General features: G+C 36.3%; 1 protein-coding gene across 4 annotated transcripts in view; it reads right to left on the reverse strand.

Moving 5' to 3' along the window:
* RTTN (rotatin) overlaps positions 1–24641 on the reverse strand; it is a 202514-nt gene that overhangs the window by 37515 nt on the left and 140358 nt on the right. For all 4 annotated transcript variants that reach the window (XM_034944011.3, XM_063597359.1, XM_063597361.1 and 1 more), the window contains 5 exons: positions 19234–19426; positions 17110–17200; positions 13492–13645; positions 10770–10907; positions 7330–7547 (listed from right to left, as the gene is read on the reverse strand). In XM_034944011.3, the coding sequence (XP_034799902.1) occupies positions 7330–7547; positions 10770–10907; positions 13492–13645; positions 17110–17200; positions 19234–19426 (794 nt within the window). The remainder of the gene's footprint in view (positions 1–7329; positions 7548–10769; positions 10908–13491; positions 13646–17109; positions 17201–19233; positions 19427–24641) is intronic.

Consider the following 24641-nt stretch of genomic DNA (forward strand, 5'->3'; position numbering starts at 1 on the left):
AAGAAACACTGGATTTAATCTGCACTAAAGACCAAACGGACCTAATAGATATTTACCGAACATTTCATCTAATGGCTGCATAATACACATTCTTCTCCTCAGCATATGGATCATTCTGTAGGATATTCCATATGTTAGGTTCACAAAACAAGTCTTAAAACATTCAAGAAATTGAAATAATATCAAGCATCTTCTATGACCAGAGTAGAATAAAACTGGAAATCAATAACAAGAGGAATTTTGGAAACTATACAAACATATGAAAATTAAATATGCTCCTCAATGTCCAGTGGGTTAATGAAAAAATTAAGAAGAAAATTGAAAAATTTCTTGAAACAAATGATAATGGGGCCAGGTGTGGTGGCTCACGCCTTGTAATCCCAGCCCTTCGGGAGGCCAAGGTGGACGGATCACCTGAGGTCAGGAGTTCGAGACCAGTTTGGCCAACCAACATGCGAAAAATATAAAAATTAGCTGGGCATGGTGGCAAGCGCCTGTAATCCCAGCTACTTGGGAGGCTTGAGGCAAGAGAATCACTTGAACCCGGGAGGCAGAGGTTGCAGTGAGCTGAGATCGGGCCACGCTGCACTCCAGCCTGGGTGACAGAGTGAGATTCTGTCTCAAAAATAAATAAATAAAAATAAAAAATAAAATAAAAATATATGTAGCAATTGGGGACAGGGTTGGGTCAGAGTTAAGACTCCTAAGGAAATAGTTGTGTGCACAGATATGTCTTTTATTCCCTCCTGAAATCCCATTAAAATGACAAAAATGGGATTGCACACACACACACACACACACAAGCCTGAAAACGAGAAAGCAGATGGATGAGTGGCAAGTGTATTAGGCTTGGGAAACCTGAATTCTAAGTGGTGAGTGGGGAAAGCTGAAAACTACCCCAATCTATCCACTGAATTGCCCGAGGCTGAAGAAATTTAGCACCAGGTATCCCTGGATGTGAGGATGAAGGATTGCTTAAAGTCTCTAAAATGCAGTTACATGCCCAGATCCTGCCTGCCAGCCACCAGTTTCTATGTAACTAAGCCACTCTTCCTCCCAGCCCTTGCAAAATCCTGGATGTTTAGTCTCTGGAGAGGATAAATTAGGATTCTGAACTGGCAGAGACGGGAAAATTTGTGGGCAAGGGTATTCTACTAAAACCTTTGAAGGATTAAGTGAAATTGTGCAAACTAAATTCTGAGACCTCAGCTGTTGTCTCCTACTTGGCTACATAACATTTGGCAGTTGGGTTTTCACCTCCAGGAAAGAGATCAGAAGACCATTCTCCAGGGAATCTGATAAGCCCCAGAAGACAAGCTTACAAAATAACCCCCATTGGTCCCCTTGGACAGCAATTGACAAGTTGCACTCATATGCTCAGGGATGTCAATCTGCTTTGAGTTTCCTAGTCTTAAATACAGCACATAATCAAGATTACCAGACACCAAGAAAAGCTGCCAAACAGAAAAGAGAGACTAAAATAAATAGAGGAAAAGACAGCAAAGAGAGATTACATAGCGGAAAAAAAAAACTTCATAGGAGTTCCAAATGTACAGAGCATACAAAGTACAGGGAATGTCTCTGAAGTAATTTAGAAAGCATGAGTTTATAGATGGAAAGAATCCCCGAGAGCCCAGTACAATGGCTAAAACAGATCCACACCTGGATGCTTCATCTAAACATTTTAGAATACGAGAAAAAATAAAGATTCTAAAAACTTCCAGGAAGAGAAAAACCAGGAATTCTAAGGGCTTTGGAATTTTCTTTTTTTTTTTTTTTTTTTGAGACGGAGTCTCGCTCTGTCGCCCAGGATGGAGTGCAGTGGCGTGATCTCTGCTCACTGCAAGCTCCGCCTCCCGGGTTCACACCATTCTCCTGCCTCAGCCTCCCGAGTAGCTGGGACTACAGGTGCCCGCCGCCACGTCTGGCTAATTTTTTTGTGTTTTTAGTAGAGATGGGGTTTCACTGTGTTAGCCAGGACGGTCTCGATCTCCTGACCTCGTGATCCGCCCGCCTCGGCCTCCCAACGTGCTGGGATTACAGGCATGAGCACCGCGCCCAGCCAAGGCTTCAGAATTCTCTAAAGTAACATTTGGAATTAAAAAGAACAGACTATGGCTTCTAAATTCTGAAGTAAATGACTTCCAATCCAGAATTCTCACTAGCCTAACTATAAATTATATGTAAGGGAGATAAAGACTTTCAGTCATTTAGATCTCAAAAGACCTCCTCGGTACCTTTTCTCTGAAAGCTAAGGGAGAAGAGACGCTACGCAAAAATGAAGAGCATTAACCAGGAGAGAAGGCCACAGGAGATGGGAGACAGCATGCGGGATGCAGGAGACTGCACACAGCACAGAGGTAAAGGAATTCCTGGAACCAGGTGAATGGATATCCCAGGATGACAGGAAACTGCACCTAGCACAGAGGTAAAGGAATTCCCAGAAACTGGTGAATGGATATCCCAGGATGAAAACAGGCACCAAGTAGGTTAGAAGGAATTGGGAAGAGATTTCTTCCAAAAGATGAAGCGATGAAGTTCTGACAATTCTGAACACACTGAGAGGATATTTAATTCTGGCAAAGAGCATGGAGCTTATAAGTGATAACAGGAAAGTCAGCACGTTTTAAAATAATACAATAATTACCTCTAAGGCAAACAAAAGCTGTGCAAGAAAAGAAAGTTAAACACTCTGCAACACGGTTCAACTGTGTATAACACTGTCATAAATTTAATACCGTTCACGCTGCCTATTCTCTAATTGGCATTATGGTATATCAATATTAGGAGAATGAGAAGGGAACCCATTTTGGCAGGGTAGGTGGGTGAGGCATGAAAAAAAAGCTAAAGTCTCATTTTCCATAGTAGGAATTCAACAGATAATATCTAAAACTGAATAATCAAGACAAAAAAATATAAGCATGTTATTTAGAGACATGAAAGAGAAGCCATAAAAAGTAGCTAAATGAGGTATAAGTGGTCACCTCTGAGAAAATGAGGAATGAAGGCAGAAATCTCCTACTTTTAGTAAAAACTTACAGATACAACTATTTGGTTCTCTAAAATGTGTACATGGTAAAACTGAAATCAAAGCCCCAAACCAAAACCAAACAGACAAAAAGGAAACAAACAGGATTAACCTATGGTAAATTCATATACTTTCCAACATATACTGAAGGAAAGGCTGGAGTGAAGAACTGACTTTCTATCAGTTTCCATACAGTACTTACTGCAGACTGAAAAGCAGTCTGAGCATCACTGCAAAGAGCAAGTGGACACGACTGGAAGTGTGAGGAGCCTGGAGGCAGCAAGGCTGAGAATAAACTCAAGCAACAGATAACTAGCTCCTAGATGATGCAAATACACAAAAAGAGAAAAAGAAATCAAGATGATATACAGAGCAAGACATAATGTCTTTTCATCAACCAAAATTCATTTAAATGTCATGCTCTTTCTAGATTAATCCCTTCTGTACATTTAAGTGATGTAGGGTATTCTAGGTCAAGACTTTCTTGCTTTCTTTCCAAAAGGTACTTAATGTAAAAAATAGGCTTTTTAATTACAGTGAACATTCATCAACACAACGGGATCTTAAATATATAAGCCTTCCTTTCAACAGATTTACCCTTGAATTTTACCATTCACTAAATGTGAGCACAAAATACATCTAAAATAAGGCACAGGAGTTCCTCATTTGCATTACTACTTTTAGATATCAGATCAAATATAAGGAGCAAAATTAATTCATTATCTCAACTGATTAACATATCAATTATAGACGAAATCTACTACATATAGAGAGATTTTGATTGATCTTGTTATCTATGTGTATTTGCAAATAAAACATATGGAGCACAGTAGGCCCCCTTATCCTTGAGGGATCCATTCCAACACCCCCAGTGGATACCTAAAACCATGAAGAGTACCCAACTCCATATATTCTAAGTTTTATTCCTATACATATGTAACTACAATAAAGTTTAATTATAAATTAGGCAGGTAGGAGATTAACAATAATAATAACAGAATAGTATAATAAAAATTATGCGATTGTGGCCTCTCTGTCTCTCTCTCTAAAATATCTTACTACAATGCACTCATCCTTCTTCGTCTTGTGATTCATCAGTCTGATAACCAAGATTGCTATACTAAGTGATGAATGGGCACGTATCATATGCAGCATGGGTAAGCTAGACATAGGATGATTCACGTCCTGAGGGGAGACAGAGCATATTTCATCATACTACTCAGAATGGCATGCAATTTAAGACGTAAGAATTGTGTATTTCTGGAATTTTCCATTTAATATTTTTGGACTACAGTCAACCATGAGTAACTGAAGCCATAAAAGGCAAAACTACAGATAAGAGGAGACTACTGTATCTTCATAAACTAGGGAAGGTAAAATCTCCGCTAAGTCAAATGTGTTCAGTATTGTATGGACAAAAGACAGCTGAATATTTCTTAGAAAATGCTCAAAGTCTGAAAACACCTCAAAATGGACTTAGAAAAAAACACTTACACATGACTAAAGATGTAAGTATGAATACTTTCAACATGTATCCCCTATGGGATAGTGCTATAAAGCACCATTTGAAAGATAACTCTGACCAGACATTTAACTGAAGTTCCAATACAGTGATTTGTTAGGAGGATGGAGATTTTAGAGGCAGCTGAAACTTAGTAATAATGTAATAAAAGCCTATCATTTTGCACTTGATGAACTGAATCCCAAGAAGTTAAGTGATTTGCCTAAGGTCCCATATCAAATGTTTTTTGAGTATGACTTTATAGAAAACTTAAATAGACCTTTGAAAGACATCAATTTTAGAATATAATTTCTTCAGATAATTTAAAGACTGTAATTTACTTTGCTTCATACAGCACCTGGCCCAAACCACAGCCTCCATGGACATATAGTAAGCTACATTTATTACTTATCAAAACGTGTTGCTGTTGAATGTATTCTAATAATATTTTAATTCACATATCCTATTTCTATAAGGCAAAGAAAACAGTGTTTGTAATTTAATAGGCCCATTAACTGTCCCAACTTACATTAGGTACACATTTTGTCATGAGTATGCCAGGAGTATACTTCCTCTCTTCACTTTCTTTGTCTTAAACTTGCCTGTGCCTTTCTAACAGATGTCATGTATCCAAATTCTACTGCTTACACGAACACAAAGAGTATGATTTATTAGGAAACATGGTTTAAATAATTGGTTAATGTATCCATACCCTCACAAAATACGTGATTTGTAATTTAGAGAAATAAAGAGGAAAATTAGCTAGTCATTAGGAAAATCATTGAGATATTCTGTGACTGTAGGCTATCTCATTTTCTTTGTCCAAAAAGGTAACAAAAAAATTATAAACAAAAGCTTTTATAATGAATAATATTACAAACTATTAGGTAAAAATAAGGACAAGGTAAATTTCACAAATTCCTCTAGCACAGATTTTTTTTTCGTGTGTATACTATCATAAACTGATTCATTACCCTACATGGATCCATATGTATCATGAGTCTCATCAGAGACCCTTCAAACACAGCACCACAAACAACATTAAAGAGTTGGGAAATAAAATAGCCCTGGCTTTGCCTGGCTGGAAGTCTTTAAATTTCCCAGGTCCAGGAGGATTGGTTGCAGGACACCCACAGTCATCCATGCAAAGCCAGGCTCCCACAGCTATTGCCATTTTGGCCTCAGCAGGGAGGGCAGGGCCCAGCACACTGCCCTCACTGCACTCAGTCCTCTGAGTGAAGTCACTGAAATTCTCTGACGAGCCAAGTGTATCAGCAAGAGCAAAAGCCTTTCCCCAAGCAGTACCGTGCTCCAACCAAAGCCAAAGTTGGGAAATTTATAATTAAATTAGATAGGGGTTGTGGTTGGGAGACTTTTGAAAAGGTTTGAATTTTCCTCCTTACAACATTCTTTAAAGTGCAAAACTGGAGACTCAGTTAATCATTGGGAAATAAAGTCTGTTGTTCTGATGGGGAATGAGAAAACTGGGACAACATCCAGTTTTTGTTTTCAACTAAGAAAATTTGAGTGAACTGACAGTGAGGTAGTAGGTACAGGAAAGCTATGGCCTCCCAAGAATGAGAGGCTTTTAGAGAAATGCTTTGAGGAACGCTTCTCCCCTAGAGCTCTATCCAGGCTTCTGAAGGCGCTGCTGGAGATGGATGAGAAAATGGGGGATGCCTTAACAGGCTTCTTATCTATGCTGGAAAGGCAACCAGATTTTGTAGCACAAGGGAGACAAAGTCCCCTGAGGACCCTGTGACACTGTCCACAGGACAGCTCCTGGGTGAACCAGGAAGCATTTTCTTCTTACTGGCAATCCTTTCTGCATCTCAACATCATCAAGCCTTGTGCCCAAAATGCACAAGCAGTCATACCAGAAATATCTGCATGACCATGACTCTCACACGCAAAGAAGTGGGTAAAAATCTCCAAATTCTAAGCAACAAAGGGACTATAACAAACCAGCACAAAGACAATCTTCTGTCTTTGCCAAACGTGGCTGGCTGATTGGGAAGCTGAAGCAAATTCTTCAATCAACAGTTCTACTACTTTTCTGCCTTTCAGTGAGAAGACAAAAATCATAAAACCACATGATTAAAAAGAATAATTCTAAATACTGAAAAATCTAAAAATATTCCTATTTGTAAAAAACAATGTACAACTTTAACTTAGTAAACACACAGTTTTTAAAAAATTACTAATCTACTTATACAATAATACTTTAGTGATTTTAAAATGTTTTCTGATTAACAAAATTCTTGATTCACATTTTAGACTGTAAACATAATTTTATAAGATAAAACAGGCAACAGGGCTTGGAAAGGGGGCATTTTCTTCCAAATGTGCCAGACAAGTCCACTTACCTATACATGTAACCAACCCCAAAAATCTGTGGTCCATTTCTAGAAATCAAATGTCACTTAGAATATATTTTCAGAGACATAGATATATCTTTAAAATTATAATAAATTTTGAACCATAACTGCATTCCTGAAATATATCCATTTTGGTCATGATATGAAACACTGTTTTGATCAACTGTTAGATTTAGATTAGTAATATTTCACTTCAAATCTTTACATCATATTCACTGAAGAAACTGGTCAACATAAGCGGGTGGGGCTAAGGAGGAGATAGTTAATTTAACTTTATAAACTTTTGTATCATTTAAACAGTCATAATAAGCATTACTATTTCTTAATTTAAATGACTGACACAGTTTTTAACAAGACCATGACTGAAAGTCAATTTATTTAAATGCTAAATAAAGTTTTTGAAAAACCAAGAAATGACGTACCTGAAGGATTATATCACTAAGTCGTTCTAGAGATTTCTGATTTTCCTGAGAGTCATCAAGAAGTGAAGCCACTGTTGGACTACAGCATAAATGTGTTTTGCTCTTAGCCTGGAGATGCCCTTTTGCTTCTTCGGTCAAGAGAATAGAAAGGAATTGCAAGCTGGCAGTATACAGGGCAGGACACGTGGCAGACAAGCCTGCACATCTGCAGAACATATCTAAAGGAATAATTTCAGATGTGAATGTTTGAAAATTTCTTCAAAATTCAACAAAAAGGAAATCAAATTGATTTTAAAGTAACTATACTCTGGATCATCTAGATTACCAACTTGTGTGATTGTGTTGCAACTGTTAAAGGAGCTGGTGCCAACCAGAACTTAAAAGCAAGACTTAGTATGCAGTGTTGGCACAATGTACAAACAAATATTTCATAGCAGTTCAGACAGCACATGAGTGGTCATGAACTGATTCACAAACTTAATACAGAGTGGAAAGAACAGACCAAACTGAAAGGAATTTACACTGAAACAGTCATTATTAATTTCCTGTTGTGAGAACTGATTTTGTTTAATCAAAATTACATGTGTTGTTTTACATTTTATAAACTTGAAAAATTGGATTTATAATTTTGTTTGATTTTATATTTTAGATTTATGCTTGTGTGATAATTATAACCATAAAAATTTTTACTTAGATTTTGGCTTGTACAAATTAAAGTTACATAAGAAAAATAAAGTAGTCAGCAGTAGGGTTTCATGAGAGTTATGTTCATTTAAATGATGTCCAAATATTAGTCAAGTTTGAGAAAAGACTCTTATAGATAACACAAGTTACGGAGTGACCACGATATGTTTTAAATGTATATGGGCATATGAGATGGCAATTGATTTAAAAAAATAAAAATAAACAAAAATAAAACCATGGCAAAAAAAAGATAATTGTTATTAATGTTTTCATTAACATTACTATTATGAAAACCATTTATGCAGTAAGTTACTTTTGATTAGTACTATTATTACATAAAACTGTACACATATTTTGAAGGAAGGTTTTGAATTTAATATGTATTTATTTTATCACTAGAGAAATAGTGTTAGATAAATAAGTTTAAGTCAGAGGTCAGCAAACTTTTTCTGTAAAGGTCCAAGTAGTAAGTATTTTATACTCTGCAGGTAACTGGCTTTTTCACAACTATTCACCTCAACTTTTGTAGCATGAAAGCAGCCATATGCAATATGTGAGTGTGGCTATGTTCCAATAAAACTTTATTTACCAAAACAAGCTGCAGGCCAGATTTATCTAATGTGGGTAGCATCATGCTTTCTATTGATATTATTGGTGATTCAGGTGATAAACTAATTTTCCCCAATAAATACAAGAAGAAAATCCCAATGTCTTAATCAGTCAATCTCTTTCAATTATTATATTTTAAACAAAATAATGATATCCTACGTGGACACTGTACTCCATGGTAGACTCAGAACTCCTACATCCAGAAAATTAACAATTCTGTTCCTTGTTAAACATGCATTTGCCATAATTCTTACTATCGCTTTGGTTAAAAATTGTATCATGCATTTAAGTTTACTGAATGATCAAATGATAAAATAAATGTTAAAAAAAATCGGTCAGTTGAATTAGCAGGTACTTTGGAAGCTTAAAATAACTCAATTTTGAGTACATTTAAGTAGGTTGTTTAAAAAGGTTACATAAATGTCAGTTATGAATATTTATGTTAAAAAACAGCGTTTTTCTATGCTAAAATTTAGGAGGCTTCATGAAAAATTAAAGATTAGTTATTTTAAAATAATCATGTTTATTTAAGTGGGCAACTATCATGAAAAACATCTTATAAAAATAATTATACTATACTCTTGGCATTTCTGTACTATAAGAAAATTCTGATGTGATGAGAAAGTTATTTTTATCCTAACTTTCCATGTTATCATGTATACCAGATTTTATATATGAAGATGTATCCACATACAATGTACATATGTCAGAAAGGATACTGGTTTCTATACCAACACAGTAAAATTTATCTCATTGTTTTATAATCATATCATATGTACCTTTATAAAACCACAGGCTTACAACTGACAAATGGGATCTAAACTAAAGAGCGTCTGCATAGCAAAACAAACTATCATCAGAGTGAACAGGCAACCTACACAATGGGAGAAAATTTCTGTAATCTATCCATCTGACAAAGGTCTAACATCCAGAATCTACAAGGAACTTAAACAAATTTACAAGAAAAAAACAAACAACCGCATCAAAAAGTGGGCGAAGGATACGAACAGACACTTCTCAAAAGATGACATTTATGCGGCCGACAAACATGAAAAAAAACCCATCATCACTGGTCATTAGAGAAATGCAAATCAAAACCACAATGAGATACCATCTCAGGCCAGTTAGAATGGTGATTATTCAAAAGTCAGGAAACAACAGATGCTGGCAAGGATGTGGAGAAAACAGGAACACTTTTACACTGCTGGTGGGAGTATAAATTAGTTTAACCATTGTGGAAGACAGTGTGGCAATTCTTCAAGCATCTAGAACCAGAAATACCATTTGACCCAACAATCCCATTACTGGGTATATACCTAAAGTTTTATAAATCATCCTACTGTAAAGACAAATGCACACATATGTTTACTGTGGCACTGTTCACAATAGCAAAGACTTGGAACCAACCCAAATGCCCATCAATGACAGAGTGGATAAAGAAAATGCAGCACATATACACCATGGAACATTATGCAGCCATAAAAAAAGAATGAGTTCATGTCCTTTCAGGTACACGGATGAAGCTGGAAGCCATCATTCTCAGCAAACTAACACAGGAACAGAAAACCAAACACTGTGTGTTCTCATTCACAAGTGAGAGATGAACAATGAGAACACATGGACACAGGGTAGGGAACATCACACACCGTGTCGGGGGATGAGAAGCAAGGGGAGGGAGAGCATTAGGACAAATACCTCATGCGTGCGGGGCTTAAAACCTAGATGATCGGTTGATAGGTGCAGCAAACCACCATGGCACATGTATTCCTATGTAAAAAACCTGCACGTTCTGCACATGTAACCCAGAACTTAAAGTAAAATTTTAAAAAACCAACAGTGGCCAATATAATGTTCTCAATAAAACAGAGCTTCAGGGATGACATCTTTAAAAAGCTTAAAAAATAATGAAACCACAGGCTTTCCTAACTCGCTTTTATGTTATCTTAAAATGTGTTTCAATTTTTCAAAAATGCATTTTTGGGGGGCTCAAGAACACTGCAAATTTTTCAAAGCAAGCACCCTGATACCTCTTTTATATGCCATGCTATAATTACTTAACTTTAGTGAATTTACATACCTAAACAGGCAGAATCATTATCTCGTTTTATTAGCAGAAAGCCCCCAAGATGATGCAAGTATCTTCTTACCAATCGCCGCTGTCCAGTGCTTGGCCAGGGCCATGGTAACAGACGGGAGTGTGACGGCACCAGCTTTCCTCAGGAGCATGGCCAGAAGATTAAATAAATGTGTCCATGTGTGATAAAATGCTGATATTAACTCTTTATCTATAAAATTAATCAAAACACTTCAAGTTATTAACACAAAGAAGGAAAAGAACCTTTCAAGATATAAAACTTACCACAGACGCTTCATTACACTTAAAATGAGGGGTGTGCACTTATCAAATGAAGACAAATCTAATTCAGCATTATCCAAAATTTATTTCAATTAACTTCTTTTCCATTGCATCTTAAGATATCTCCCCTCCACCCTCCTGCATATAAAGCCACACTCACAAACTCTCCTCTTATTAAAGCATACTCAAGAACAATCAGAAGGTGTGACAAACTAAATATTAAGCCATGACTGCAGAACTACATATTGGCACATTATAAAAATATGTCATTGTTTGTGCTACTTTTGTCAGAGTAAGTTTTCCCCTATTTCCTTTATCCCCTCCAGCAGCTTTGGGCAGGGGTGAAAGGAAAGCACAGTGTGCCAAGGTCAAGGTAGAAAAGAAAGAATTTCTTTGAAGAACCAAGAAAAGTATCATCCCACAAAGAAAAGTATGACGCAAAAGAAGATTCTGCAGCTTTTCCTATGGCTAAGGATGTAGCAATTCTAGGATGAGGACCCATTTTCCCTTCTCTCCACTCAGGTAAATGGAAGCTGGAGAGCAGTCGCTGAGGACTCTCTCTGACCATGCCATCAGGGGGATCTGTCATCTTTTATCTAATTCCACTATAATGTAAACTTTATAGGACGTTAACCCCGAGGACGTCCATCTAGGTGTACTTCAGCACCTATGAGATACTTGAAAACTGCACCTTCCCCAGGGCAATCCTTGGTGTTTCTCAACCCTTTTGTCATTAGTGGCTCTCTAAAGAGTTTATTTTAGAAAATGTTTCCTCATTGCCATCCCCACAAGATTTTAATTCCACACATATACTGTATATCTCTTTATGTACTATATGTATATCTGTACTTTGTACATAAAAAGGCTAAGTATAGAGCTTACTGTTTTTATTCAATACAGGCTTAAGAAGAGCCGAATAAAACATTTAAGCTGAAAATTAAATTAAAAATTAAAGACCTATTAATACCAAATTTAGCTTTGCACCTATACTTGCTGAATAACTTTTCATGTAATTTATTTACTTATATATATATATCATCACAATGTGTCAATTTACATACATAAATTAGCAATTCATATAAAAACATAACAGCAATATAATAAATTCTTATAAAATCATTTAAAACTTATTTTTCTCAGAAAAAAATTTTAAAAACTTCTTTAAAAATATTCTTAGTGAACTTTTAAAACTTTTTGCTAGATATGAGAAAACAATTTTTAATTTAACCAGCTAATAGATGTACATTCAGATACTGACATTTTTTCCTTTCAGCGCTTGATATAATTAATGATGGGTTAAACAACTTTTATGTAATTAAATATATACTACTTTCAATTAATTTTCAAAGCTCAAATCATACAGAAAAGCAAGAGGATCAATAAAAAGCATTCACAAGGCAGCCAATAGCAGCCAAGATACACAGACCACCTTTTGCTATATGACCTTGGGATCAAACAATCAACCAAAGGTCCTCCAGCTGCTGTCATCTATTCACCACAGTTCTGTGGCACTAGTCTTGCATACATCTTGTGTATCTTCCATGAACTCAACGTCAATGCTTCTCAAGGAATTCTCAAGAAAAACCAGGAAGAGAAATAGTAATAAGATTGTCTCAGGTAGAGTTGAGCTTTGGAAGCCTACAAACTATTTTAATTTCTAAGATGTTTTTGCCTCACCCTCTTCTCCCCAGAATCAATGTTCACTCCTTAGAGACTGGGGGTGATATCACCTTGTTGAGCTTGTCCAGTCTAACCTAATAAGCTTAGTTAGGGTATCACTGCCACTTGTTGAATTTCTAAGGAATTACTATTCCTTTAACATAGAGATCATTTTAACACTGATGAGATGCTGAGAACTGGCTTTGCTGGGTATCATAACACACTTCATTTTCCAGACCTAAAACCAAGTAAATCCATAGTTCAAATAAAACTGAAAGGCAAAGAGAATTACCAAATGGTCAATTACTTCATTATAAATGATTGTTTCCATTTTTAAAATAATTATATTAGATTTTGACAAAGATCCTACTTTGCTTTAATTTTCTCCACTAAGCATTACATTCAACTTTTCATCATAGAATATTTTCCCCTGGAGATAACATTAGATCACAAAATATATATACATTTCAATAATTTAGGACCTTAGGAAATTTTTGATATATTCTAGATTGGCTTATACTTGTTATTGGGAATGTTTTATTAAGCTTTTGGCCTTAGCCATAGTTTATAAGAATAGTTAATACCCAGAACTCACTGTACTTTCTAACATCACACAGAGAGCTTTGCCCTCATTTAAACTGAAAACTCAAGGGTAGTCCTTTCTTATACTACACACTTGTCTTAATTGGTACCATTAAAAGGCATCCAAACTATAAAACACATTATCAAAGCCTTCCAAAATACTAGCAAAAAGAAACTCAAAAAGTAACCTTCAAGTGAATATCTGAAACAGAGTAAGTTTTTTTTTCTCAATATTATTCACTTACATTCTAAACTAAAACAATTAAGCTTACCTGATACATCTTTGGTACATATGGTGAGAATTCCAATGATATTGGTGATAAGAGGTTTCACAAGCTCATCCTGAATCACAAGGTCAGGCTCCACCAATAAACATGACTGCAGAAGCCTGGACAAAGAGGATAGGTATTCCAGGAGAAAGGAAACCTGTTTGAAAAGGAGACAGGGTCAAATCAAACATGCCATATAAAAAGCCCATCTCAGTGATACAGCATTTTACTTTTGTAACACAATAAAAAATAAAATATTAACCATAATTTTTCAAGATCTGAAATTAACACATAGCAGACAAAGCATTATTTTTCTCATAAGCATGTCATTAACAGCCATATTAATACTGTCAACTATACACCAAACAAAGCAATGTTTTCAAAGTCAAGTTTTGAATTCCATTTAAAGAAGTAAAGTCTTGGCCAGGTGTGGTAGCTAACACACCTGTAATGCCAGTCCTTTGAGAGGCCAAGGTGGGCAGATGGCTTGAGCCCAGGAGTTTGAGACCAGCCTGGGCAATACGGCGAGATCCTGTTTCCACAAAAAATATAAAAATTAGCCGGGCCTGCAGTCCCAGCTACTTGGGAGGCTGAGATGGGAGGACCACTTAAGCCCAGAAGGTAGAGGCTATAGTGAGCTGTGATCACACCACTGAACTCCAGCCTGGGTGACAGAGTAAAACCCTGTTTCAAAAGAAAAAAAAAAGTCCCATATTTTTCAAGTAGTCAAATTATGAAATCAATATCATGGAAGAAGTGGAAAAGTGTATAACAAAGCCATAAAGTCTATAATTTTGTAAAGAAAGAAAGATTACAAAAACACCCTTCAAAGTGCATAAGCAGGGGTGGGGGGAAGCTAGCCTAGTTATTGCTACAAATAAAATGCAAATATGTTCTATTTTTGCCCTCAGCATAAAAATACTATTATTAATTATAAAAGAAAAAATTAAATCATCTTCAATATTACCAACAAAACCATCTCTGGAATTTGCCTGATGCTAATATTGTTAAGTATTAACTGGCAAAAGTACTTTTCAGAAAAATAATCCTCTGAATATGTAACAATTAAAGAATGAGCTGTGATGTCTCATTTGTCCACTACCCTCAAGCAATGAGCCAGTTACATATAAGTGAATTTTATAAAGAGATTCTGAAATCAGTCATTCTCTCTCTCTGTACACACACACACATACACACACACACACACACACACACACACTTTTTTTCCTCTCACCTTATTCCGGGGTTGTAAGAGTGTAATGAAGAGTCGAGAGCCTATTGTAAATTTGTGGAGTATGTGTCTCTGAGGTCAATGGTCTCAGACTATTTACAAATAGTTCTGTCCTACTTCTCCTGATGAATACGCCCTCCCTTTATCTAACCTGCCAACTTACTTTATATAAAAGTGTAGGTGGCTCCAGGCTTCACAAACTCTTCAGTTTCTGAAATTTAATTTGTTTACTGCCGTGAAGTCTTGAGACTTCATATTACATTCATACTCTACACTACTGAAATTATAGCAAGTCTGACCTCTGGACGTATGAAATATTACCATAAATAGATAAACCATGCCAGGTGAGGCAAGAAGAAGTGTTATAGAGAAAATGCTGAATTGCTAAAGATTCTTTTGTATATGATCACATTCAAGATTAAATAAAATATTAATATCTTAAGAGTAGTTGATAAAGTAACTCTTTTTCTATGTACGGCCCTCTTAAAAAAAAATACCAACCAACTGACCACAAACTTTAATACATCATACCTTCAGCAGAGTATCACCCCACCAGCAGGGCTCTGACCACCCCATCTGCCGCAGGCACTCGCAGCCTGCTCCCTCACCTCCCCAGCTTTCTGCTTAAGTGTCACCTTCAGGAGGCCCCTCCCCTTGCTGACACACCCTTTTACCCATCCTCAATTACTTTTTTCCATACCATTTGTGACCATCTGATACAATGCATTTTATTTACTTGTTCACTGTCTGTCTCCTGCATTTATGGCACAGACTCTACGTGAGGAGAGATGCTCATCTGCTTTGTTCAAGGATATATCACTAGCACCTAGAACGGAATCTGGTAAAGCAGAGGCTCAAGAATTTTCTGAAATGAGTGAATGATCTTATATAAATACCAAGAGCCCAGAAGCATTTAATCTACATAAGGCCAGCTAGTGCAGTGGTTAAGAATGTGGGCCCTGGAACTGACCTGCATGGGTTGGAATCTATGTCAGAGACCTTGGACAAGTCACTCATCTCTCTGTGCCTCAGGCATTTCCTTTATAAAATGGCATTAATGATAACTTCATGATTCTTGTGAAGATTACATGAATTAACAAAAACAAATGCCCATAAATGTTTGCTACTGCTATTATTCATTCATCCCACAAGTATCAAGTGAGCACCTGTCATGAGACAAGCCCTATGCCAGACACTCAGAACACAATGGAACATAACAGCCAGCAAGGTCCTGACTTCATGGAGCTGACTGTGCCCCTCTGGCCTCATCTTGCCCTCATAGATTCTGCTCCAGCGACTCCACCCTCCTTGCTGTTTCTTGGATAGGCCAAGCATACCCCAACCTCAGGGGTCTTGCAATGACCATAGGACTAGCTTCTTCACTAACTTTGGGTCCCACGACACTGCCTAATCATCCTAAGTGGAATAGCCCTACCCTTCCAACACTGACATCACTTCCTGTCCCCTGCTTTAGTTTTTCTTCTGAGATGTCTATCATCTTCAGGCATATATGGATTTTCTAATTATCTATTCTCCCAACTTGAGGGAAGGGTCTTTGTTTTATTCACTTGGAGAAGATTCAGGCACACAGCAAGTACTCAACAAAGATTTGCTGGATGGAGAGCAGAAAAATGGAGGAGACAGTCATTATGCAATAGGCATGCTCAGGTGAAAACACTGCACCAGGACAACAGCTTCAAAGACCATGTGTGTAGCATTCCCAAACTTTGTAATGGGGTCTGCCTTATTTAGCTCAAAGAACACATCTCAAAGCAAGAGATATTGGTCTACTTCACCTTTAATTCATCACCTCCTAAATAAATCTTGTAGCCCTTCTTAAAATTTGATTTTGAAATAAAATTTCTGTTAGCAACAGCTACATGAATAATTGTTAAGCATGTTTTATAAATAGATTCTAGCTATAGGCAAGAATTTAAAACTAAATATCTGTGAAGGAACAAGAATAAATCATTTTTATCAAATTGGGTTTTGAAAATACCCATAACTTAGCCACCAAATATTTTAACAACTTTAACTTTGGTGTAAATAACAGAGATAGCCTAAAATCACAGAAGCAGGAAGTGAACTATACCAATGTCCCTCTTTATTAAAGTGGTGCTCCAAGATATCCAGACACTTGATCATACATTTCAAGCTGGTTAATGATGGAGTCAAGAATAGAATCTAGGTCTTCAAACCCCACCTCTCTTTTCTAACATCCAGACATGTCCCATATTAAAATTTTAAGTAACATATTTCGAATAATCTCATCATACCATGTATATTTTGAGAGGTTTTCATCCTTTTCCTATGACTAGTATCTCCTCAGCAAGATTTTTATTTTTGACACCTAACGTAAACAAACCCACAAACAGACTTGAGATGCTTACCTGAGCCTGAGTGTGTTCAGCTGGAGGTGATGAAGGCAGCAGGGCTCTGAGTTCCTGGACACATGTCTGTATGAGGGTAGCATCTGCAATGCTGTGACGATCAGAAAAAGAAAATCCTTCAGAAGATTAGTATACTTTTTATTAAAGATTAAGAAATCAGAATTTGAAGTTTAAAGGTAACTCGAATACAATTCAAGAGGAAGGATCTTTATAAGCAAAGAAAATGTTTATAAAAAGATATCTCAAAGAATTTCAAATTGTATCCTGGGTTACCTTCAAACAGGAAAATATCTTGTCAGAGAAAAGTGAGAAGCAAAGAGTTGTGAAGAAAATATCTAAGGAAACCTAATTAAAAGCAGAATAAAATATAATACAGCCCATTCGGAAAGAAAGCAAATGAGTAACAGGAACCTTGGTGGTTATTTTCCTAATAAAATAGCAAAAATACTGGCTAAAATAGCAAGAACACTGTTCATATTTAGAAAGTAAAAAACAAAATAAAGTAAAACAGGCCGGGTGCGGTGGCTCAGGCCTGTAATCCCAGCACTTTGGGAGGCCAAGGTGGGTGGATCACCTGGGGTCAGGAGTTCAAGACCAGCCTGGTGAACATGGTGAAACCCCGTCTCTACTAAAGGTACCAAAAATTAGCTGGGTGTAGTGGCAGATGCCTGTAATCCCAGCTACTTAGGAGGTTGAGACAGGAGAATCGCTTGAACCCAGGAGGCGGAGGTTGCAGTGAGCCGAGAAAGCGCCACTGCACTCCAGCCTGGGCAATAAGAGTGAAACTCTGTCTCAAAATAAATAAAAATAAAAAAATAAAAATAAAGTAAAACAAGTAGGATTTTTTTAAAGTCAAAAATGAAAAACAGGTATGGAAATATGATAAGCCTTTGCCATAAAAGGTCTTTTAATGCCCCTGTGGCCTCAATGCCACATCAGACTCTTAGCTGACTTGTAAGAAGCAAAGAAGATCCTATCCCTAGAGCTCTATTTTGGTCATCTTCAGGCAGGAGCATCCAGGAAGGAAAGCCAACTGACTAGCAGTTACTTTTCCAATCCGAGTAGGTACAGTAAAAAAAGATCAATAAATATTAAAGCCAGAACAAACTCATACTCCATTGCGTATCATACATGTTAAAGGAATAATTACAATTGAATGAGGTGAAACAAGGAATACTTCTTTTAGAGTTTATATTTTTTAGAGTTTTCTTAATATCCCAGAAAGAAAGAGAAGACACTATGATTTGGCAAGAAGACGCAAGACATTTCAGATGGTGTATGTTCAAAGGTAAAGGGACAGAGAGACAGAGAAATGCAAATAAACATGTGGTCAAAAGGAGGTGGGTATGGTTGGCTAGAATAAACTGAACACCAGAAGAAAAGAGAAGTAATACTTAAGGAGGTATCCTAGATACCATCACTTTTAATTCTCACACTAACTCCATTAAATAGGTGTTAATGACACAGTAGGGAGTAATTTCCCAAGGCTGCAAGCTACTGAGTGAATGAACTATAATTTGACCCTAGGTCAACCTGAATTCAATATCTAGTCCTTTTCTACTATACCTTACTAGAAATTCAGAAAAATTATGTTACAGACTGATTAATACCAAATAAGTAATAAAAATTCAAATAATTTTTCTTTGAATTTAATTTCCCTAAATTTTATCAGAATACTTTTTGATGAAAAGTTTAATTTCCCTTAACAAAATAACTCCAAATGAATTTAACCAATAATTTTTCAACCCAGGGACATTATTCTGATATGACCACTAAAAAGATGAATTCCCAAAGTCCCTCACATCCATTAAGAACAGGGGATAGCACCATATTCCTTAAGTGTGCTGGAGGATAAATAAGGTTTAGAATCCATGAATTTTAGAAAGCAGGAGTTTTTCTTTGGCCTTAATAGTCAAGATAACAAACTAATACAAGTGCTTTAATAGATGTAAAATAAAAACCACCAAGACAATTCTGGCAAAAGCAAAATCCTAGAGTTCAATGAGCCTAAAAAAGAATAAAGCTGTATTCCCAGGTCACATGAAATCTTGTATCAAGTCATGAATACAGTTTGTGTAAATTTATCTCAACTAACATGCCTCTCTAGGAGTATTTATCTCTTACCTACAGAGAAGTTCTATGAGATGAGCTTGTTGAAAAGCCTTTGCAGTGTCTCTGGGAGCAATCGTCAAGAGGTTGTCCAAGAGGCTGCACATTGCTGAAAGAAGAGATGGAGTAACAAAAACACACAGTTTGGGCAGGGGAGCAGAAAGAGATGAATCATGAGGTGGCCGTGGTGATGTACTTTCCTGGTGACCTATTATTGAAAATAAACATAAGAATTATTATTTTATTTACCTTACAGCTATGTACAATACTCAAAAGTTCTTATAATCATAGGAAAGTTCCTGAAAATGATAATCTATAATAGTTGGGGAATTGCCTTAGCTGCTTGGCTCATCTTAACCTTGAGGTTAGGGGTCAGGCTACCCCTACTACTCCTGACCTCCACCCTCCACCATGTGTGGATGTAGATGTGTAGATGTGTACACACGGACATTGTCGTATGCAGAAGAGACAGGTCAGAAAGGGCAGAACATGACTTCATGCCCCACGTATTCAGACACTGAGAACAAAAAGATGATTTACAATCCTTTTTCTGAAACTCGAGGGGCCAAAGGTGTGTCCAAATTCAAATAATCTTTAGGTTTTTTTCAGAGTAAAATCTTACTATTTTTATTATTTTTTAATTTTTAATTATGGATATATAATCACTGTACATATTTATGGGGTACACATGATATTTTGATACAGGCATACTATGTGCAATGCTCAAATCAAGGTAACTGGGACATCCATCACCTCAAACATTTACCATTTCTTTGTGTTGGGAACATTCCAACTCCATTCTTTTAGTTATTTTTAACTATACAATAAATTATTGTTAACTATAGTTACCCTGTTGTGCTACTGAACACTAGATCTTATTCCTCCTAACTGTATTTTGTACCCACTAACCATCCCTTCTTTATCTCTGGCTCTCCACTCTTTAGCCTCTGGTAACCCTCATTCTACTCTCTATTTTCATGAGTTCAACTTTTTTTTTTTTTAGTTCCCAAATATGAGTTGCAATATTTGTCTTTCTGTGCCTGGCTTATTTCATTTAACACAATGGCCTCCAGTTCCATCCATGTTGCTGCAAATGACAGGACTTCATTCTTTTCTCTGAGTAATATTGCATTGTGTACATATATGGTTCATTTTCTTTATCCATTCATTTGCTGACGGAACTTAGACTGATTCCCTATCTTGGCTATCACGAATGGCGTTGCAATCAACATGGGAGTGCAGCTATCTCGTCGATATACTTTTTTTTTCTTTAGATATATACTCAGCAGCTGGACTGCTGGATCAGAGGGTAGGTTCTATTTTTAGTTTTTGAGGAAACTGCATACTGTTCTCCACAGTGGTTCCCAACAACACTGTATGAGAGCTCCCTTTTCTCCAAAATACTTTTAGACTTTAGAACAGTAATAAGGTACCTGCACCCTACGTTAGTGAACACCTCCATTAACCTTTGAGCATTCCCTTACTTTCTGGCACAGCAAGATGTTCCACGTTCATCTTGTTCTTTCCTCGCCCAAGCTCTAAAATTGGATATTTGTTCCAAAGTGTCGATTCCCTAAAGTGGAGAATGGAGTTTGGAAAGCAAGATTTGGGCACTAAATGTATACATTGCTATTTAGAGTGTCATTGTTTCTAAGCTAGAAAACGTGTGTGTATATACGTATGCATGCACATACATACCCCTGGGCACATAAACATATTTTATCTATGAATTAAAAATCATTAATTTGCCTGTAATTCCAGAATTTTGTGAGGCTAGGGTAGGAGGATCACTTTAGGCAAGGAGTTCAAGATCAGCCTGAGCAACATACAGAAACCTATCTCTACAAAAAGATTTAAAAATGAACCAGGCATGGCGGCACATTCCTTTAATCCTGGCTACTCGGGAGGAGGTGGGAGGATCGCTTGAGCCCAGGAGGTGGCAACTGCAGTGAACTATGATCACAGCACTGTCCTCCAGCCTGGATGACAGAATGAGACCTCATCTCTTAAAAAACAAAATAATTGATTCATACTGAAAGCTCCAAATATAATCCAACACTCCAAATATAATCCAACATGAAACATCTTCCTTCCCTTCCATATTTGTAATTTCCGTTATGTGAAAGTAAAAATTCTGGCTTTGTCTACAATATATTTACTTATTTGCCTTGCCTTATGAACACAATAAGTAGTTTCAGAATTTCTAACTAATAATACTGCAAAAAATAAAACTAGTAACTAGAGTTCAATGCTTGGTTACAGTTCTTTTTGCCAATAGTCTGAGGACTAAAGTCCTAAAAATATGTCTGAGAGTTACTGGGGTTACTTCCTCTCTCACTTCAATGCTATTCATGTGAAATGTAGCTGGATTAATTGGTTTGTATTCCATGTTATTGTTTCCCATTTTTGTTGATTTTATTTTTTTCAGCAAGTAAAACATACATGGTTATAAAAGTCAACCTATACAAGAAGATACATGCAGAGAAGGGTCACTATCCCACCCTCAATCTCTTCTACACTGCTCCCATCCTCTCTTATTTCCTAACTAACTCCCACCCATTCTCATAATTAATCTCATTCATTTCCAGCTGTTCCTTCCTGTTTTCTTTCTACACAAATAGATACACGTATTTTAAATTTCCCCTTCTTTCATATGCAAAAGTAGAAAACTGTAAATATCATAAACTATAAATACTCTTTATCATTGTGCTTCTTTCTTCACTTGACAATACTTCCTAAAATTTGTTCCATATCTGTTTGAGGATATCCTCCCCTCTTTTTTTTTTTTTTTTTTGTTTTTGGAGAAATGGTCTCTCTGTTGCCCAGGCTGGAGTCTGGTGCAATCATGGCTCACTGAAGCCTCAAAGCCTGGGCTCAAGTGCTCCTCCCACCTCAGCCTCCTGAGGAGCTGAGACCACAGGTGTGTGCCACCATGCCTGGCTAATTTATTTTATATTTTGTAGAGATACAGTCTCACTATCGTGAGACAGTATCTCCCACCTCAGCCTCCAAAAGTTCTAGGATTATTGGTGTGAGCTGCTGTGCCCAGCCCCCTCTTTCTAATAGCTGTAGTTCTCCATTGTTATTTTAAAAATAAATTTTATTTATAAGTAATTTTGTTATATGTTTATCATTATCTATATATTGTTATATATCTACCAAAAACTATCCTTCTACTTACAGGCATTTGTGTTGTTTCCATGTTTTATAATTACAAACAATGCTTGCTAAATTATCAAGTACATATGTATTTTTATATTGCTGGAGATAAATAAAAGAGAATTCCTAGAAGTGGAATTGTTTAATCAAAGGTAAATATATAATTTTGTTATCTATTGCCAAATTCCCTTCCAAAATTATACTAATTTGCATTTTCTCTAACAATGTATGAAAGTGCTTATTTTCCACAGCCTCGCCAAAAGAATGTACTGCCAATACTTAATTGTTGGCAATTTAATAAATAAAAAAGTATCTTCGGGTAGTATTAATCTGTATAATATTTTTCCAAAGATAAAGGCTACTTTTAGGTCCTTTGTGAATTATCTTTTCATGTTTTCTGCTCATTTTTACATGAGAGTTTGTGTTCTTTTCCCCTCAAATATTACGCCTGTAATCCCAGCCACTTGGGAAACTGAGACAGGAGGATTACTTGAGTCCAGGCGTTCGAGACTACAATGAGCTATGACCATGCCACTGCACTCCAGCCTGGGTGACAGAGCTAGACCCTGTCTCTTAAAAAATAATGATAAATCTTTGGAAATAAAAATGGAAAAAATTAAATTGAGATAATTCTAATGAAAACTGTCCAAACGATTTCAAGGGAAATCTTTCAGTATTCATAAAATATGTATTACATATCTTCAGCACTTCTAGAGCAAGCATATATAGAAACCTCTTTTGAATTTTTCTGTAAAGAGAGCTAGTTCAGAATATAAATTGATACATATTTTTTCAATTTTCTTGCTAATTTATTTTGTAAAACTAAGGAGGACATTTGACACCCTGATCTCTTATTTCCAAGTTTTGAAAAAAAAGGAATATACCTGATAGTGTCATATATCACCAAAAAATTGTGAGGATTCATCCTCTGTTCATGCCTCCCCTTTCTGTGGGTATTCTTTCTTTTATATGCTTTTTTTTTTTTTTTTGGTCATATATATGTGCTGAAATGATTGGCAAAGAGTAAAATTGCATAAATATACATTGAAAGCATACTATTTGTGGACGGGCATGGTGGCTCATGTCTGTAATCCCAGCACTTTGGGAGGCCAAGGCAGGTGGATCATCTGAGGTCAGGGGTTAGAGACCAGCCTGGGCAACATGATGAAACCCAAGCTCTACTAAAAATACAAAAATTAGGCAGGTGTACCGGCACACCTCTGTAATCCCAGCTACTCAGGAGGCTGAGGCAGAAGAATCTCCTGAACCCAGGAGGCAGAGGCTGCACTGAGCCAAGATTGCGCCACTGCACTCCAGCCTGGGCAACAGAGTGAGACTGCCTCCAAAAAAAAAAAAAAAAGCATAATACTTGAAAATAAAATAAATTTAAAATCAAAGGTAATCCAAACAAAAAACAGAAAGCCTGTATATCCACACAAATGCCTATATCACGTGATGAATGGGTAACTGTAATATATTCATACAGTGGAATATTATTTGTCAATAAATAAATGAAGTTCTGATACATGCTAGAACATGGATGAACCTTGAAAACAGCACACTAAGTGAAAGAAGCCAGTCACACAAGACCATGTTATATGATTCCATTCATACAAAATGTCCAAAACGGGCAAATCTATAAAGAAGGAAAGTAGATTAGTGATTCCGTAGAGTGCCAAGAATGGGGGAGACAGGGAGTGACTGCTAATGGGTATAGGGTTTTTTTGCAAGATGATGGAAATATCCTAAAATTGATCGTGGTGACGGTTGCACAACTCTGAATATACTTAAAACCAATAAAGTATACACTTTAAACAAGTGAATTATATGGTATGTGAATTATATCTCAATAAAGATGTTAAAAATCAGAGTAAGGCAACATGCTTTTAGAGATAAATGTTCATGAAATTCATGATCGAATTTCATTTCATGCCCTATGTCCTGAGCCATTTAAATAATCTGAGTTTGCTCCTTTTGTTCTTAAGAAGATCAAATGAGTATTTTCTACAGTTAAATAATTTTATATATAGTGAACATGAATTACTAAAAACCAATATGGAACACTGTTTAGGAAATTATTGGAACAAATATTGTAATGAAAGTTCAAAGTTTTAATTCAGCAAGTTTTTCTAAATGTTTCAGAAAGTATTTTTTCTGCATATACTTATATGTATGCCAGTGTTTAAAATTACTTTCTTTTTAGATAGTATAGTCCTTTCAAGTCAAAAATTTAATGCTACTGAATAAGGCTTATATACGCTCTA

This window comes from Pan paniscus, chromosome 17 (assembly GCF_029289425.2).
Source record: "Pan paniscus chromosome 17, NHGRI_mPanPan1-v2.0_pri, whole genome shotgun sequence".
In the NCBI taxonomy this organism is placed as follows: Eukaryota; Metazoa; Chordata; class Mammalia; order Primates; family Hominidae; genus Pan; species Pan paniscus.